General features: G+C 37.2%; 1 protein-coding gene across 2 annotated transcripts in view; it reads right to left on the bottom strand.

Moving 5' to 3' along the window:
* Positions 1-19,762, bottom strand: part of MAN1A1 (mannosidase alpha class 1A member 1) — a 133,434-nt gene that overhangs the window by 89,450 nt on the left and 24,222 nt on the right. Inside the window, exon 2 of one of the 2 annotated variants that reach the window (XM_071741052.1) lies at positions 6,882-6,978. In XM_071741052.1, the coding sequence (XP_071597153.1) occupies positions 6,882-6,978 (97 nt within the window). Of the gene's footprint in view, positions 1-4,883; positions 4,993-6,881; positions 6,979-19,762 lie in introns of those variants that run through there. The other variant, XM_071741053.1, reaches the window with a different exon arrangement.

Here is a 19,762-nt window from a genome sequence, read left to right as displayed (position 1 = left end):
GTTCCTACACAACATTCCCAAGGAATTAATTACACAGCATAGGCTTGAAGAGGCAGAGATTATTGCTAAGAAATTATAATACACACTCACATGACACAGTGTTTGGACAGGAAAACACTTTTGTTATAATCCTAAGGTACTGCTATAGATTTGATTAACAGTGAGCACTGTGTTATAAAAAGTGGCAGCAAAGTTGCAGTCACTGTGGTAGAGTTTCATATTTGCCCTAGGCAGAGGGAAGATATTACAAGAAATACTTGCAGCAAATTCATACACATCAGGTATTTACAGATATACTTTGCAGATAATACAAAAAATAGTATATCTCAGGATAGAGAAAATGGCCTTGAAGTTCATTAACCATAAGCCTGAAGTTAGTAATTTTGATGACAAAAGAGAGAAGCAGATGTACAAGCCCACGAAACTGAAACACAAATCTCTACCAAAACCTCCAGAACAAATACTAATATATGCTCCATTTTACTTGCTTTGTTAAACCTGCTTGTTTATCTCTCTCCTCTTTACTAACAGCATCGTTTATTCCATGTAAGTGATGAATAGCCTACAAGCCAGTTAACTGAAAAGAAAGAAAATAAATCTGTCAACATAAAACTTCAAGTGTACTACCAAACAACATCTACAGAACATGCTTTCCAGTTTAACACTTGAAATCTTTAGCAGGGATATGGAAGAAGATAAGAAGATAAAAAGAAAATACTGCTAGCAAGATTTGTGGACGTTTAAAAAGGTGGCTGATTACCCAACGCTTCAGAATAGTGTGATACAAAGCACAAAGCAGTCTAGATCACCCCTGGGTAGTACACAGTGGGTCCATTTAAGCAGCATGCTTTTTAATATTTAACAACACAAAGGTATATGCAGACAAGAAAGAAAAGAAGATTACATTAGAGAACAGAATAGCACCTCAGAGGCTGGGAGGCAGTGCAGAATAAAAAAAGTGATCAAAAGATGATTAACTTTTTATGAGTTTCCAGGGTGTCACTGCAAGAACTGCTACAGATGACAAGCTTATTAGCACAGCTCTGTGACAGAGCATATGTGGCCATATGGTTTAAGAACCACAGCTGGCTTATGGCCAAACTGTTTGGAGGGTGGGCCAAAAGAAGCTTTTATTTGACTAGTCCAGGCTTTTAGACACAATTTATATTTTTGCCAAAAGAGTCTGAAATAGAATACAGGCAAGACATGAGAATCAATGCATGTTGGTGCACTTGATAGTTGTTTATAATTTTCCTCTCGTCCCTTGTGTAACAAGTTTAGGGTTTGGTTCTCCAGAACATCTAGATTCCTCTTCATCAAATACATTTGGAGACAGATGTCTATACAAAAATACACACATATATATTTGAAGATTTGGGAACTGTAAGCATATCATACACAACATTACATGGAACAAAGTTTTAGACATATATCCTAATGCACTGTCTTAACACAATGGAAGCCAGGCCCCTTACTCTTCTTGAATTCAGATGCTTTTCTTTTTTCACTACGTCTCATATTCTGACTGGAAGGAAACAGTGGCAAAGCATATGACAGAAATGGAAGGTAAGGAAAGATGAACTATGAAGTGGCTTCAGGTCATGCTACAAACAAGCTCACTTGACCATTAACAGTTCACCATCCGACAAGTGTCATAAACTATGATTTCATGGTGTTTCATAATTGTAAAAGATGAACAGAATGTTGGTTGTTTTTCTCATGTAGAAAAACAGTCACATTTTTTTATTTCTCTTGTGAAGTATGAAAATTAATACAGGACATTATCATATTTGCTTTTTTTAATGTGATGGAAACTTAGCACATAGAAATAATCATAGATATCCCTTCAAAAGAGTGCAACAGTTCAAAAATATATTTACTCTATTATTGTCATAAGAATTACTTTTTAGGCCTACTATGTACTACTGTAGAAAAGAAAAAGGTAATTTTATTCATAGCTGCATTTGAATTGCACTCAGCCCCCATGCTGATCTTCTTAGACTCTTTATTGTTTTCAGCCAGTGAGGCAAACTTGTCACCTTCCAGATATGATAAATTAAAGAATCTCAGTCAAAGCAATTTATTCTCTGCAATCTATCTCCTGTTTGTCATTTCAGACTCAAAATTCCAGCCAAAAATAAGGAAATGTAATGTATCACGTTTTTTCTTAATCTGGACATTAAGAACAGCTGAGGTTTTCCCAACACAGGGAATGATCAGATACTTTCTAATATTAACCACGCAAATTAAAAAAAATCAGCTAGGCACCAATTTTTTCAGCTCTATATGAATGTAAATTGTACAGTAATGACTCTGAAATGCATTATTTTCAACATATTCAAGAATACATATAGGTTTGACAAAGTTCATGTTTTGATTAGAGCTGTAGGTTAAGAGCACTGTTTCAAAAGCTGACTCACACTTTAAAATACTGTTTAGCTTTTTTTAAAAGTTCACTGAAAAGGTTCCTATCCAGTATCATTAGCAATTTAAAGTGTCAAGAATGATTAATTATTAAAGTGTGCTACGCCAAAACATGGAAAAAATCCTCCTCAAGTATTGGCAGAAGCCCAACAACCTTTATAAATTTCAGTCACTATTACCAGCTGGTAAGAATGGGAAAAGAAACACTACTTTCAATTTTTTACAGATCTAACTTTTCATATGGGTAACATGAAACAATGCTGTGATATTTCTAGAATACTCTTCCCATCTCTAGTATTTTGTGTATCTGTGAAGTTCAGAGCCAGCTCTGGCACTTTTGTATTTATTGGAGCTCGAAGAAATTCTCTTCCACTGCTTATCTCCCTGCTTTCCATGGAAGCCTTTGGCATCCACCACACTTCTGGCACTCATGCAGCTCAGCTACACAATTCATCAAGAACCACCTTCTTTTGCTTGTTTGAACATGCCATCTTCTCATATGATATTTCCACCCCTCACAAAGGCTATTGCTCCCCACAAGAAAAAATATATCTTTATTCACGCTATCTATGCCACTGTTTATGGGCCTCCAGACATCATCCTGATAAGTTTTCAACCTTTACTAATTATTTTGTCTCCAAGTCCATCAGATCTGTATTTTAACTTTGAATTGCATCTCCCATGTCACCGTATGTCAGTTTAAATGGATAGTTATGTTAGACCCCATTTACTATTTTTAAGAGCAGTTATCATCTGTTGGGGAACCCCTCTGGGTATGTAGATCTGCATGCAGTTTGCCACTGCTGGAGCAACCTCCAGTAACTTGTTAGCACTGCCAAAATGTCACTCTGGCCACTTGATTTTCCAGCGCTGTGCTAAATAATTTGAGTGCGTGGCCTCAGCTGTACTGGATCTCTGCAGAAGGCCAGTAATAATCCCTAAAAATGACTTTTAGAAATCTGAATGAGCAATCAACTTGGCTTCATACTGACCTTCTTTGAAAAACAAACAAACATAAAAACAAAAACAGCAGCTGTGCAGCCTGACCTCCTCACACGAATGCTGTGCTGAGCCATTCATTCATCCACATATCTGCTAATGCTGTTCTTAAGATGACTTTCTATTAATTTAGTTGGGAAAGATGTTAGGCTCACTTCCAAGATTAAGACTACATACTGAAATCCAGAATTCCACAGAATCCAGCACCATCAGTGAAAGGAAACAAGATACGTGTGTGGGAGAAGATGTTGAAGCTTTTCCATTTAAATCAACATGTTGTTTCAATACATGTACAGCTAATTTTCTTGAGCTACAGTAATAAACTTACAGTTTAAAAAACCACATTGCTGCACAAAGCAAGAGAGTCTAGTATGATTTTTGGCAGGTTTTAAAAATCTTCATACACTTCAATATTCTGTACAACAAACTCCAAAAATCAGTTCTAAGTGGGAAGAACAGGCTCTTGCTAAATTATAGTACTTCAGCTTTGCAGATTGTGCGTATTTATTAAATGCCTTACACTTGCTCTCCAGAAAAGGTCCTTTTTCACTTTCAAATTATACAATGCCCACAAGTTACAATATTATTAAACTTCCAGTACTGCACATGAAATACAGTTACTGATAATTAAAAAAGGCCTTTAGCAACATTTATTTTACGTGCAGAAAACACCAGTGCAGCAATGCTCATTAGTTTTAAAATTAGTACAGAAAGCCTGGAGAGGAACAGCTCAGGGTTAGGGGTCAGTGATGCCAGTGGTGGGGTGCTGTGGAAAAAAAAAAAAAAAGGGGCAAACCTGTGGTTTTGCCACTTCCACACTAGGAGGGTAAATGGAAAAAGCTCTGTTTAAACAAACATTAACAATAATCTGAAACTTCAAAGGGTAAAATATTAAAAGTTAACAGCACTTACTCAGAGCTTACATTCTACCAGGTGCTGGGTGGAGAATGATTAGTTCTTGTAGCAAGTGTCACAGGAGACATGCCTTGTTTAGCTGATGCACAGGCACAGTGCAACAGATGTTTAGCTATTCCAACTACTTAATTAGTCTAGAAACACCTGTACTCTTCCTGAAATTAACCTAATAAGAATGCTATGGAGACAACAGCTTTTGACTTTCCACTTCTGCCTTTTCAAATAGTTGTTACTGCAACTGAATTCTTTGCAGTTGGAGTAAACTATAAAAATCCCACAATAACGTTACTTCCTAAGACAACATGGTAGGAGCTAAAATGGAAAATAGAAAGAAATAAATACCTTGCATGGATGTGCTAAGAAGACTTTGAAATGGACCGAAGTTGAAATACTTCAAAATTATTTATGTTTCAGAAATATTTCTGTTTATTTATGTTTCAGCCTCTCCCAAACAGTAATTCTATTTAGTGTGCACATGTGAGAGGAAAAAACTTCTGCTCATAACATGAATGTGTCTACAGCCTACCAGTTTAAAGATTACTTACAACATATAAAGTAAACTGTCCACACAAGCTGTTCACAGAAAACCAGCAAGATCAAGGAAGCTGCTTGTCTTCAAAAGGTGGCTTCATTCATGGCCTGGGTTTTACACCATCACCTCCACCAAAATAAAAACAACCAACAACAAAACCCCAAACCAGCTCATCCTGTCATTACTTTATTAAAAAGAAGGCATATTAAGGTACAGATTTAGTGATATGAGTGATTTGAGGATGCTACTATGAAAAAAAGGAGGTTACAGAGTGAGGAAAAGGATAGCTTATGACAGTTTGCATATACGCTGCTCTTTAGTATTCTGTAAAGCAATTCAGCAGAAAGAGATTTTCCACCAAGATCAATAAGGAAATCTCTTCAGCAATAAGATCTTATACTTCATGACCATGATGAGAAAGTGATCTGCATTTAGACTGATCTGGCAGTTTCAAATTCAACACTTGTCCTGTATCACACTGAACACAGGCAGTTTCAAATTCAACACTTGTCCTGTATCACACTGAACACAGCCTGCAGTCAATTACTCTTACACAACATTCACAGAATTTCTGCTAAGTATTTCACGAGTTAATACATAATACTGCTTTTTCTGTGAATCCATGCATTATCATTAGGAACTCAAATCTTGGAAATTTTTAAAACCATTTCTGGTACCAACGAAACTAGATTTAGCATTTTCATTTTCACAACATCATGTTCCATTGTTGTCCTCCAAGAAAACAGGACTGCATTAAACAGTTATTCAAATATGATATCAAACAGAAAAACTATCACTCATCTGAATGAAGGTAATTTTTTAAAATTTTACTTTCAAGAAAACAGAAGAGAAGACTAAGTTAACCCTGAAATCCACTCAAACTATTTTGGTTTCAAGCACCCAATTAATGTTTAATATCCAATAACTAACTCTATAATAATTACCTAGCAATATTTTTAATGTTACCTTATGTAGACAAGCAGTGCAGGCAAGATCAATGTAGATGTTTTATTTTCAAAAGTATTTTTGTAATCAAACTGCTGTCTCTTAGCAACTTCCAAATATAGCTGAAAATTTGATAAGTGCTCTATTTAGACTGTTTTAGGAACGGTTTCCACTTTAAACTATCTTTTTCAAACATTCAACATAATAAGTTCCTGTTAAAATCAAAGTAATGTATTGATTTTATCTCAGCTATAGAAATTAGTTCATTTTTCAGCTTTCTGTTTGGAAAACAGAAGCTATTTGAATACAGAGATTGCTGTAAAACAGTTTAATTCCTAATTTTCTGTGAATCTGAAGAGTTCATAGTACTGTTTTCTTATGCTTCCTCAGAATGCTGCTGCTCTTCAGCTGCTATTTATCCAGCCCTAATTTTGCCTCATTACAATGAATTTCTGCAATGTGCCTTTCCTACTAGAACTTTTCAACTTCACATTTGTTCTACACCAATAACAACTTGAGCATAATTTAAGCATCACCTGCGCAACATTTAGAGGTGCAAATAATGGTTATTTTCATAAAAGACAAAGCCTGACAAGTAAGCATGACTGATACAGATTAACAATTTTCAATTTTTTTTTAAGGAATGGAAATAAATTCCTGGGAACTGTAGACAGCTTCAGCTACCTTCATGACAGCAGAGAGTAGCTTTTGCTCCTCACAGAGGATTTTTTTTTCCCCATTACAGTTTTTGTTTCCTGTTTATGGAATGTGACATCAATGAGTTCCACTTCATAGGTAAAGTTTAAGGTAGGGCAGTATTTAATGCAACAAAACTACATCTTTATCATGCAGCAATGACATGCTTCATTTATTCTCATTCAGAAGGCAATCTATAAAAGTGACAGAAAGCATCCCCTTGATATACTGTCATTTTCTATATATGATGAAGAAACACCATACTGCATGAGAGAGGGTAAGAAGAACACGTGTTTATCACCTATAAGCTCTTCAGCTGATTTACTGTTTTATGCTAACGTCACTAGGCACAAAAATACACTCTACTTACCAAATAAATTGCTTGAATGTCCTTGCTTAGATATGGGTTTCAGTTCATTTAATCCCCATGCGTAACGCTTATAATTATCCCAGGCATGTTTCATCATCTGTAGGGAAACGAAAGCAGGATTATAATGTTGATTTAGCAAGAACCCACAGCAAATACTGACTTGAGAACATTCTCAATATTACACATGTTTAATTCGATGCTTAATTAAGCTTATGCATACACTCAGTACAGAAATAAGTGTCCATAATTGTGATGGCAGTGGTATGGTTAATGTAAGAAATATTTTACATTTCTAATGAATGCATTTAATTTTTATATAACAATATTTCATGTCACTTCTTGACATCTCTACTGATACCTGTATGCTTATGATCAAGACATAATAAAAATCATTAAATTTTAGGAAGGAAACTTACTATGCAAAGTAATCCAAATAAGATTAAGATTTTCTTTGCCTTGTACATACACCGCTGGAACAGACTGAGCTTTTTTTTTTTTTTTTTTTTTTTTTAGGAATTTTAAGGTGAAAATTAAGCTCACAATAGTTTTCAGATTCTAAAAGAAACTTTTTTTGTCTAACACTAGCTGGTTTTAACTCAGAATGGATAATAACAGAACAAAGCTAAAGTGGGCAGGCAGAACAGTCATAAGAGATTTGAGATTATTATGATATAATCTTCTGTGGCGATGAAATTTCTTCTACGAAATGCTACTGTAAGCATCTGTAGCTACTTTCTACATGTCATTTTTGCACAAATAAATACACATATAATTACAAAAACATGTTTTGCATAAAAATTAATTCCCCTTTGGGAAACTGCCCCAAGGAACCCATCACAACATCTCAGCACTAAAAGCAGAGGACAACCATGTCAGACACCGGGGCCGCAGATTGACTCAAGGACCCCTCACACTCTCTCCCACCACAATCAGCCAGACCTTACCCAAACTGCCCTTTATGGAGGTGGTCCAGAGTCACAGCCAGAAGCCCACCTGTCCCTCCCTCCCCAAGCATACAGTGAGGACAACATATACAGTTCTCAGGCTTTCTGAAGGACCACTGCCACTTCAGCAGGTCCAACACTTCCCTTTACCACAGCCCCCTTTAGCACCTGCTGAGGAAGAGTGCTTCTTTAGGGGCCACCACAAGCAACCTGACTTTACGTAACAGAAGGAAAGATTTCGGCTCCTTGTTGTCCCTCCTCCTGCCCTGCACAAGGCTGGGAATGCCCAAGGTCATCTTCTAGACAAAAAGTGACAATTTCAGACCTTTTCAAAGATACTGCTTCAGGCTGCCAGCAGACAACATTGCTCTGCCCTTGCTTTCAGACCTCTTCTTTGAGGCCACGTGTGTCAAGGATAATTCTGTTAAATAACAGTTATAATCCTAAATTTAAAAGCAACAGCCTTGGAACACACTGATAATAGTAATCCTGCACTTTCTTCCCACCTCTTTCCTTTGCTCCAATCACATAGACAAATTATATCAATTCAGAATCTTCATTAAGCCAGACTACAATAAACGACAACAATTTTTCTAGGGTACTGCTGTGCTAGTAACAATAAACATTTCTTTGCTACTTACAGAAGCATAAATGCACACCCATGCTGCATGAAAATTCAGGGAAGTTAATTTCCTCTAGAGCACTTACATGTCCAGCTTCACAAATATATAAAATTGGCATCTGCACTTAATACATGAGCATTTTCAAGCAGAAGGTTAGCCTGGTGTCAGATCTTAGCTCAAAGGCAGCAAGTAAGAGGCTCTGTGGAAATTGTTGCAGGACACGGACAGCACAAATATGCCAGATGGTGGGAACAGGGTCCCTTGCTTGACTTCACTGAAAAATGGCTTGTGAGCTCTCCAAGGATGGGGCATTTTGACCCAGTGCAGAACTGAGAATATGCAGCCAAGTGGTAGACTTTATGTCTATGGAGCGTTCCCAATCCCTGGCTACAGAAGTCATGATCATGTGAAACAGATCATTTAACCACAGCATATTTTCTAATTTACCAACTGACATTTTCCAGTATTTTGCATATTATACAAGAAAGATTTATTCTGCCCTACCATCATGTGCCAGACCTGCAAGCTCAGCTTTAGATATTAATGTACAAATTTTTTAAGATTTCAGCAGGCTAAACCCTGCACGGTACTGAACCTGACATTTTTCAAGCTTTGTCTAACTTTATTTTCTCATAAATTCACATCTGAATCTTTAATTTGTTTAATATGAATCTGGGAACACCACACAGAAGAAGGGTCCTTCTTATTTTCTTTTTTTTCTTTTTTTTTTTAACCAAACTTTTAATTTAACACTCTGAATCAAAGTGCTTAAATCTGCAGTATTGTAACAAAATTAAAAATGCTCAGGCCAGTTCTGCCAGAGTCCTTTCCTTTTCCCCTCCTATTTCTCCTAGCACATCCTTGCACTTTCTCTTGCATAAGAGATGTAGTGCTCATCTATTCCCATATCAAGTCAATTCAGGAAACAAAAGCTTTGGCAAGTGAAATTTTTGGTTTGAGGATCATTTTTCTCCTGTCTCATTCCATATGAGTATCAGAGTTGCCAATGGGGCTACAAATTCAGTTCAGTTCAGCACTAACAGTCACAAAGTACACGAAGCTACAGGATATCCCATATGTACTCAGTTGCCTATAGTTTTTTTGGCAGATTGACATTTTGATCATATTGCATTGCAAATGCCTGTGTGAGCTCTTAATGGAAACCACTCCTATTACCCTGTTGTGAGTCAGCTCCTAGACAGTAAGACAGGAAGCTAACCCACACACAACCATTTAATAATAATAATTACTATTATTCTTGCATGTTAATGTTTGGGTTTTTCCCAAAACGTCCGCCCATTTTCCTGAGTCTAACTACTCAGGTACATTTGTCTAATTGCTTCTTAGGAAATGATAATGTGTGAACACAAAAAGCCAAACAGACAGACAAAACCAGTATTTTGAAAAAAATACAAAACTTTAGGAAAACAAAATACCAGAATCTATTAAGCAAGGAACCTAATTCATCTCTTTTAACTAATAATAATGTTAATATAGAACTCTTCCAGAAAGTCTAGATTTTGATAAAAACCATTAAGCTTACAAGTAAGTTTCCTCCTAAAAAAATGCACTTTTAGAACATCTATTCTTTAGATATTTGGAGGTTTATAGTCATAACATCAAAACCAAAATCGAACTCCAAAAGCACTCAGTGAGCCCTCTAGTGTTTCAAAAGCACAGGAGTTACTCCAACTAAACACAAATGTAAATGGCTATTTAGCAAAAAGTTACTAGGACTTCATTTTACTGTACTTATTGGGCAGGTAGCCTATAGATATACTAAACAAACAAAAAAAACCCAAACAAAAGCCAACTGAACAATCCATCAGAATCCACATTGTCTGCTGGACAAGTAACAAGTCTCAATTTCTAAAATTCTATTGAATTCCATCTACATGCTTTTCCCCCCATGGAAATTATAAAACTGTATGAAGTTCCATGCTGAATGAATTTCTTATTTGTTAATAGCTTTATTAGCTACATAAGGATAAAAGAGTTCTAAAATATTCAGTAGCAATATGAATAGATCCAGCCTTCACTTAGGTAAACCTCCTAGGACTGGTAGTTTGGGAATAATTTAACAGCTTTTTGAAGAAATCCATCTATCTTGCTGTCTTATCCTTTCTGCTTGCATGACACATCCCAAAATCAGTACCTCCAGTTATTTTCATTCACAAAGGTCCCTCTGATCACTTTGAATGTCTAAATAAAGGCCATAATTACTAAGAACTTCTGAATTTCAGCACACTGTGGTTCCTGCTAAAAGGAGAAATTTTACCGACAAAGTGTCTAACAGCTTTTGACCAGATACTTCCAAATACTCTCAAACTCCTCTATACAATAACTAATAAAATTATTTCACATGGGTGCTTTCAAATAATTCCATATTAGTCCTCCAAGATGTCAATAGACAGAGTTACATTTGCATAGACATATTCCTCAATCTTTCCTGTTTCACTAAGATTTGTTCATTGAACCTCAAACTCTACAGAGGCTGACAGCTCACTGGGAAGCTCTATGTCTAAATTGGCAAAGTCTCTTTCCAGTGGAGCTCTGCCTCAGGTCACTCATAACCAGAAGCAGCAGCCAAAGGCCTGACTAGCTAGCACTGTTTCAGTGGTAAGCTGGCTGCTTTTACATGTTCAGAAAAAAATCTGGAGTCAGAAAATGCCAAAATAATACCCCATCTCTGTCAAAAAAATAAAGAGTTAGCTATTGTAATCGATATCAGCAAATGGATATCATTTGGAAGAAAAAGGAGGAGGTCTGACATTATGCACAAAAAGATCAGTATTTCTTTAACTCTAAAGGAAGCATTTTGAAATACAATTTTAAAATCCTCCCCAAGCCACTGAACATTAAAGAGTCAGATTTTTTTTCTCCAGAAGCAAAGATCTTTTCTCTGTCTACACAGTGCCTACAGAGGACACATAAGCTACTTAATGAGTAAAATACAGTTCTATTCAAACATGAGTTCAGGCACAATACATTTCCAAAAAACAAGAGTGATGCTGAATCAGCTCAGTAATAGTGGTATTTAGATGCAAACTACTGCAGTACCAGGTGGAATGAGAATAGAACTTAGTAAGGTTTATTTTTAGAAGTACAAGCTGGGGAGACATCAAAGAGGACCCAAGGAAAATAATTCAAGCATCTTTTAGAACGGGGGTATTAAAGGAAGAATAATTAATTGCTAGAAATAGTACCATCTTGAAATTCAACAGAACCATTTATACTATGACAAGACAAGAGAGGAAGGCAGAAGACTAAGGTACTGGAAGACCAAGAAATGAAGAGACAAATTAACAAAACAGAACAAGAACAAAACTCTAAGCAAAGCATATATTTGCTTGTCTAATCGCTACTAAACTCTCATTGCTAGGTTAAATAATCTTCTCTTTCTTGGTTTATACTTAAACTTTTTAACAACATTTAGTTACTCTTATCTTTTAAACTTCTTACTTACTACATGTTCATTCAGCCTAGACTGCCTGGATTTTCTCTCCTGTTGCTGTACTAAAACTTCATTCTTTCACAGTATCAGCAAGAGAAATTAAAGAAGTTCCTAGAATTAGTAAGAAACTTCTATACATTTCCCACTTAAACTTTCCTTGTGTGAAAAATCAGTTTGTATGGTTGATAACTGTACTGGGACTGTCTGCAATGGAGTCAGCATCCTTCACACCAGGCCATTTGGTGTTTTGAATCTGTGGCTGAAATAATGTTGGTAACACGATGATGTTTTGGCTGTTGCTGAAGAACGCTTGTACAACATCAAGGCTCTCACTTTTTCCAATTTCTGCCCCTTTTCCCAGTCCCTCCAACAAGTAGGTAGTGTGTGAGGGGGGGATGGTTAAAAAGCTGGGAGGGCACAGATTTGGAACAGCTAAGTCCCGTTGGCCAAAGGGGTATTTTCTACCATGTAACATCATATCTGACCAAGATAAAAACTTGGCCAGAGGAAGCAGGAGGGGTTTTCCAAGGTGGCTGTTGCAAGGTGGCTGGGCATCAGTCCATCACCATCAACAGGTGGTGAGTGATTGCCTTTGCAATATTTGTCCCTTTCCCCTTCTTCCTTTACCTAATAAAGGGTCTTTATCCTGACCCACCATTTTTCTCACTTCTGTTCTTCCTGTTTTCTCCCACAGCACACCAGGTGGGCCCACAGCTGTGCTAGTGAACCCACCACAATGTCTCATTGTGATCTCCAGTGTGGGAAGTTTGTGACAACAACAGTCTCCAGCTGGCTTCTTTGCTCTGATGATGATACTACATTAACCATTAGCAAAGACTAAAGTTTTAGATAGCCATACTGTATTATTTTCCATTTGCATTACTGTGAACCAATAACTGAGCCAAAACGAGACTTGGTGAACCAGAACCACAGGAGGGTTGAGGTTTAAAGGGACCCATGGAAGTAATTTTGCCCAACCACACTGAAAATTCTATTCTCAACAGATTTCACAGCTCCCAAGTGCCAGTCAAATTGCTACCATACAGCTGAAAAATCACAGGATTACAGAAAGTTGGGGTTGGAAGGGACCTCAAAGATCACAGTCCAACCCCTCTGCCAGAGCAGGGTCACATACAGGAGGTCACAAGGAAATGCATCCAGGCAGATTTTGAGTGTGTCCAGAGAAGGAGAATCCAGAGAATGCCTGGACAGCCTGTTCCAGTGCTCTGTCACTCTCACAGGAAAAAAAAATTTCCTCTTGTTTATACGGAACCTCCTATGCTCAAGTTTATATCCATTGCCTCTTGTTCTATCATCGAGCATAATGAAGAAGAGCCTGGCACTGTCCTCCTGGCTCTCTCCCTTTACATCTTTATAAACACTAATGAGATCACCCCTCATTCTCCTCTTCTCCAAGCTGAAGAGAAGATGCTGAAGCCCAGCTCTCTCAGCCTTTCCCCGTAAGGGAGGTGTTCTACACCCTTGAACAGCTTGAAGGCTCTGTGCTGGACTCTTTCAAGAAGTTCCCTGTCCTCCATGAATCAAGGGGCCCAGAACTGGACATGATATTCACAAAATTGTCATAAACATTCCCGAAATCTGTAACTAGTAAACATAACAGTACCTTTAATGGTATTGTCACCCTCCAGGATATCTCTGTGAAAAACTGTATTCTCTCCTTCAGCTGAATCACTATCAGTTTTCATAAAATTGTGCTGTATATATAAGAACTCTGTTTGATATGCTCTTACAGAACCTGATTATCACAGTAATTTTTTGCAATACACAGCCTTTTTTATTTTAGTTACTAAAAGCATTAAATATGTTTTTCATCACCTTCATAATGGTATTTAGTGCACTTCTAAAGAAATAAAACTTATTAACTGAGTTTATTGATCTTGTCTTGAATAATTTGCATCTTGGAAACATGAAGCAAAAGGTCAATTTTTCTCTAGATCTCAATAGGTAACACTTTTTTTTTTCTAGGATTAGAAAGCATAACTACATTGTGAAATAATTTGACAATTTCCCTTGTTTCAGAGTATGATCTTATTACTTCTGCCGTTATTCACTATTACTGCTTTAGCAGAACTTCAAATCCTTCATTTCAGTATTTTCTTGCAGTTCTGCACATCACTGTAACACATTCCGATGTCTTTTCCATCTCAAAACGCTTTGATTACTAATAACACCCTTAAAAATTAAATCGAATTTTTAAAGTAATTTCTATTGGCATTTGTAGCTTTTTACCCTGCTCAGACTTGCTCTATAATGGAAATTCTTGGTAAAGATGTAGGGTTAACATAGTTCTATTGCAGTTACTTCTTTGCTAATTAGTTCATAGCCTTATCAAAGCAGACACACAGATGTGACAGAGAATGATACTTCTCTGGTTGTTGGGTTTTACATAAGTTATACTGCTTACCATTATACCAAACTGCTGCCAACATAACTTTTAAGCCACTTTTCACAAAACAAAAACTCAAAGTTAGCTTCTTGACTGAAGACCTAGGTTCACTAGAAAATTAGGGAAAATGGTTTATTTTATTTGAGGTGATAGAATTTTGTCTAGAGCTCAATTTCAAATTAAAAATCAGCATTTACAGTCAACAGGATTTTATTCTAAGCAATTAATTTTCAGTTTCTACTCCTTAATGCAGAAACAAAGCCAAAAAAAAAAAAAAAAAAAAAAATAATAACCCTCACATATCCAAAGAAAGTTTATCTTGCTGTATACTATTTACTTTTATTCCTTGAATCTGACAGAAGATATAAACGACAACATGCTCCCTTTCTCTACTGGCAAATGACATTTGTTTTTCTCCCTCAAGACATGTAAAATAAGACCTGTCACTACAAAATTTCACATATATATAAATAACCACTTTGTATCTATCAGCAGGAAGATTATTGCAAATCATAAGCTTGACAGATTTTTGGTGTTTACAACCTGATTTCCTAATGACATCATCTGGAGTTAAAAGCAAGCAACACCATGACAACATTTGTTTAACAGTCACTGCCAAAGCGTTTCTCATTTATCAGGTGGATGATGACCATACTCTGAAGGCCATGCAGGCTGGAGGGGTTCCTGCAAACTTAGCCAAAGAAACCCTCAGAGGAGCCTTGTGTTAGTTAATGGGCTACTAACAATGGTCTCCAGTTGCTGTGTTCCAGTAAGAAGCAGCCAGATATTTGGGAACATTTAGAAGCTTGTAATTTAGCTCAGGGCTTCCTTCATTTGCACTGGAACAAAGGATTCAGAATTACATTCAAGAGCACTACTCTCAGCATAAAATGCACACCAAGTGAAGGAAATTCCTACAGTTCTTAAAATGACAATAGAGCTAAGGTAGCCAGCAGGTCTACAGGATTCTCCACTAAGATTAAACATACAAATCATATAATGAAATAATTTATATGGTTCTGTACTCAACGCTCTGTAGGAAAGAGACCATGTGAGCAAACTCCTGCAACTCCTCACAATCCCATGTATAATTAATTTCTTGCCCGCAAAAACAAATTAAAACCAAAAGTCTAAAACCTGCATATAAAATAAAAGAACTAGGAGGGAAGAGAAAAACATTAAGGGCTATGCTGAGGATTAATTTATCATTTGTATTGCAAAGCACTTCAAAATCCTCAAATGGAAAGCCTGACAGAATTGCTAAGTATTATTCCCACGTGTGTTATGTTAAGTTACTGATAAGCTTCTATTCTTATATTTTCTACTCCTCACAGTAGCTTGTAAGCCTCTTTAGTACTGTATTAAACTATCCAACTAATATTCATCATATGCTGTTCTGGGCATCATTTGTTAACCAGGGACAGATGTTGCACAGTGCTTCATTCTGTTACACATACTAAAAGGAATAAATTATCCTATTAATTCTGTAAAAAGATTTCTCATTAAAAGGAAGCTAAAGAGAGAAGGCAATTTGCAGGTAATGTATTTTCTACACTTATTCTATTACTGTATATTTTATTTGATGCACAAGCACTCGGGAAAAATAGGACTATTTCATACAAGAAAAAAAACCAAAACAACCCAGAGACCCCGATGCTTTGATATGTCTGCATTAAAAAAGGAGCTATTTGAAAATTATCGTACAGTATACCAAACTACCCCATGATAGATAACAAGCTATGTCTTACTAATTTTTCATGCATATCTCTTTGCTGAAAAGTAAAGAACTTCTAAAAGCACAAATTTACTGAAAAACTGAAGATAACAGAATGCTTAGTTAAGTTAGTTTTTAAGTGAGAACTGTGCCACAGTGCTTTAACTATTGCACAGTTCATTTTAGTAGAAGTTAAAGGGTGTCAAGGCAAAGAAACTTGAAAGAAGACCAGAGTTCACCTCCATACTGTAAAGGAATTCAATACAAGTTGGTATCTACAGCCTGCTTCTTACCTGATTATCCCATCACCACAGATGAAAGAAAACCTGCAGCACAGAAGCACCCTAGTTGAGACCCCCTTATTTCTTGGCTAACCAAAAAGTTAAGAAGGGAAGAGCCATGCATGACTGTCCCCAAAGCATGCTGTTTTTTCACTTTCTGAACCTCAAGGTCTGGCTAATTTCAACCAAATGAAATTATCAATTTCAGGGAAAGAAAAGTAGCATGGTTCAAAAATATTGCCCATATAGTTAGCCTAATCAGTTATAACAGCATTCATCCTACCCTGCACCATGCAAGTTTTAGCTCAGTTTTGGATCTATTTGCTCAACTTCAGCTGCCCTTCACCCAATGTTTAGAAAAAAAAAGTCAGATGAAAGAAATCAGTTTTGTTTTGAAACTATGGAGTTTGGATGATATATTTGTTTGGTTTCCCCCTCCGGGTGGGCTAGGACTTTTAATTTTTTCCTGAAAACATCTGCCTTGAAAGCATCAATTAAGATGCTCTTGAACTGCTTTGCCTTCCAAATCCCAGTTACTAGTGGGGGAACCAATGAAACATTCTCACTAATTACACCAGTAAAAAAAATAAACAAAAATCTAGCTTTAAAGTGCGGCACTACGAAATTAGCTTAGCTTACATTATGCTAAATTTTCAACTTGTTTCAGCTGCCAGATAAGTCTATGTACGAAAACAAGATGGAAATCTTAAATGAACTGTTCAAGTTATCCAGTTACAAACAAAAGCAATTTGAAGAATAAGCCATAGAGCCTTTATCTTACAACTTAACAACTGTTATCAAGATCTGCATTTTGGAAAGAAAAATGAAGCATATAGTTTTTCTCTCAAGACCACAGTATTTCCCCAAACCTAAGTCCTCTTCAAACACCCAAAATTTATATGGACTCCTTAAAAGATAAACTAAAAAAAAATTCTTTCAGTATTACTGGCATAAGAGACAGATGATGTTTCTTCAGACAATTATTTCAGCTGTTTGGATTTTTTCTTTCATTCTTAATTTCTGTGATAGAAAAAGCCCTGATGCTCTGATGTATTTTTTCTAAGGAGAGTCACCAATGGCTTATTTTTAAAGAATGACATCACACAGTTGTTTAGTGGTAGGGAATCAGCCAGTAAAAGAGAAACATATCATGTCATAAGGTAATCTGGAAGAACTTATATCACTGTTCATTACAGAGAGTAACCAGAAGGAAAATTGGAGTATTTTCGTTTAAAGCAGAAAAGCACTGCAGAGTTGTACAAAAACCCTAAAGTATTTCTTTGATCTTATGCAAAACTAGTAGCAGACAGTCTCTGAAGTTCCTGCATAATTTGAATAATGTCATAAAAGGGAAAGACAAAAGAAAGCAATTTGTGGAAATACTACTCTTATGAAGAATAGTGGTATACCTAGACTCATCCCACTCACTGTCTTTTTTATTCTCCTGGTCTGCTTACGGCTGGTTCAGTTTCCAATAACTCCCAGGCTGAATGGTGTGAACAGCTGGGCTCCCACAACAGCATGATATAATCAGGCTTTTGTTCAGTATTTCTTCCTATTGTACTTTAAACGGTTATTTGATAAGGTTTGATTCTAATTAGATCGTAAATTATTCATGGCACAGACTTTAGCTCCTACTTGTTGGCTGGGTACCTGGCACTCACACAGCCATGCTGCTACTGAAGTTCCCAATCTCAACAGGGGTAATGCAAATAAAAAATAAACACAGTGCTACACAGTACAACACATCCAGATCAAGGTGATTCAAGCTCCTGTTTCAGACCACAATTACGATTTGCAAAAAGGGAGCAAAGTGGATTTAGAGAACCTGTTTATTTTTCATTCCCACATTTTGAACTTGCAATATCCCCTCCCACACTTTTAAGTTTTACTCTGCTGCTAAAGGCAGTAAGTAAAAAACTGTTGTCCACACAGAATGAGTCTACATTCACCTGCTTCCCTACCAGACCACATGTCAGAAATTGGGAGGGCCAAGTGAATATCCTTGCTGGTAAGATGTTTTAGCTGTGACAGGAATGGCCAGCAGACTGGCACTGAAAGGCACAATTTCAGATGTGTTTTCTAAATGCAACATTTCTTTAATTGTATTTTTTTTATTTAATTGCTTTCTTTTGAAGCAACCACTTTTAAAATGTTTTTTTCATAGTAGTGGTTCTTTCAAGTAAAAATACCAATCAGCTATAACAATTATTAGATATCACTTAATGAGAAACTAACTAAGCTTGACATCATCACTGAATTCACAAAGGTAAGAGCATTTTGAGCTTTTCAAAATACTGTGTACTGGCAATACGTTCCCCAACCTGGACATCAGCTTTTGAAGAGAGGCCAGACCAGAGCTGACCATATGGAACAATAATCTCACTAATTCTCAGCTGTATTTTAGTTCTCTTCCCCTGTCCCAAAGGAGTTCTTCCTTTTCACTCCCCTCTTGTCTCGCCAGCATCCAGTTTAAGCTGAAATACTCCACTGCTGAAGCTCATTATTGTTCCCCAAGCGAAACCACACTTTCAGAAGTCAGAGATTCCATTTCCTGAAAAGTATTTACATAGCTTAATCTGACACAAAGTTGCAGCTTGGATCAAGGGCTAAGTCTGCATAAGTACTACTACCCTCAGAGAAGTATCTTCAACCTAATACCTGAAAATAGAGCAAAAGGATTGAGCTCTTTCCCAGCAACTGAAAACCAGTTACACAGAGGTCAAAAGCAGATTATACCTATTTATGACTTTCTTTTTATTTTTTTTTTCTTCCTGCAAACATCTTTATCACTGACCTGGAGAATGTGATGCAGAGTACTTGTACCCAGTTTGCAGGTGACACCAAGTTGGGGTGACGAAGGGTGTTACCGTCTGGGAGCCAGGGATGCTATTTACAGAGGCCAAGACAGGCTCTGAGGGAACAGGCAAGTGGGAAATTCATGAAATTCAGTGGGGAGAAATGCATAGTCCCCTGGTGATGGTACAGGCTGGTGAGGGCTGTGCTGGGTAGGAGTTCTGTGGGGAACATGCTGTTGCTCTGCTGCACAGGGAGCAGTGAACATGCCGGTGGTACATAGGCCCACCAAGCAAGGGACAAAATCATCCTCCCACGAGACCACATCTAGATACTGCATCCAGTTTGGGACCTCTCAGTACAGGAAGGGTATCAAGAAACTGGTGTAAGTTCAGCAGGGAAATCCCCAATCTGGTCATGGAGGGAGCAGCTGCCCTGTGAGGAAGGGCTGAGGGATGGGCCTGGCTCACGCTGGAGAGAGACATCTTGAATGAGGGGGACTGGCAGCAGCCCCCCACACCTGTGGGGAGATGGTCAACAAGAGGGAGCCAGAGAGACAAGGGGCATCAACTGGACCAAGGAAAAAACGTTCAGAGGGAACCTGAGGAAAAGGCTCTTCCCAGAGGCCAGGGGGTCAGAGGTGCAGACTGCCCAGAGGGGCT

Source organism: Heliangelus exortis, chromosome 3, assembly GCF_036169615.1.
Source record: "Heliangelus exortis chromosome 3, bHelExo1.hap1, whole genome shotgun sequence".
Taxonomy (NCBI): domain Eukaryota; kingdom Metazoa; phylum Chordata; class Aves; order Apodiformes; family Trochilidae; genus Heliangelus; species Heliangelus exortis.
This window is presented reverse-complemented; position numbering and strand designations above follow the sequence as displayed.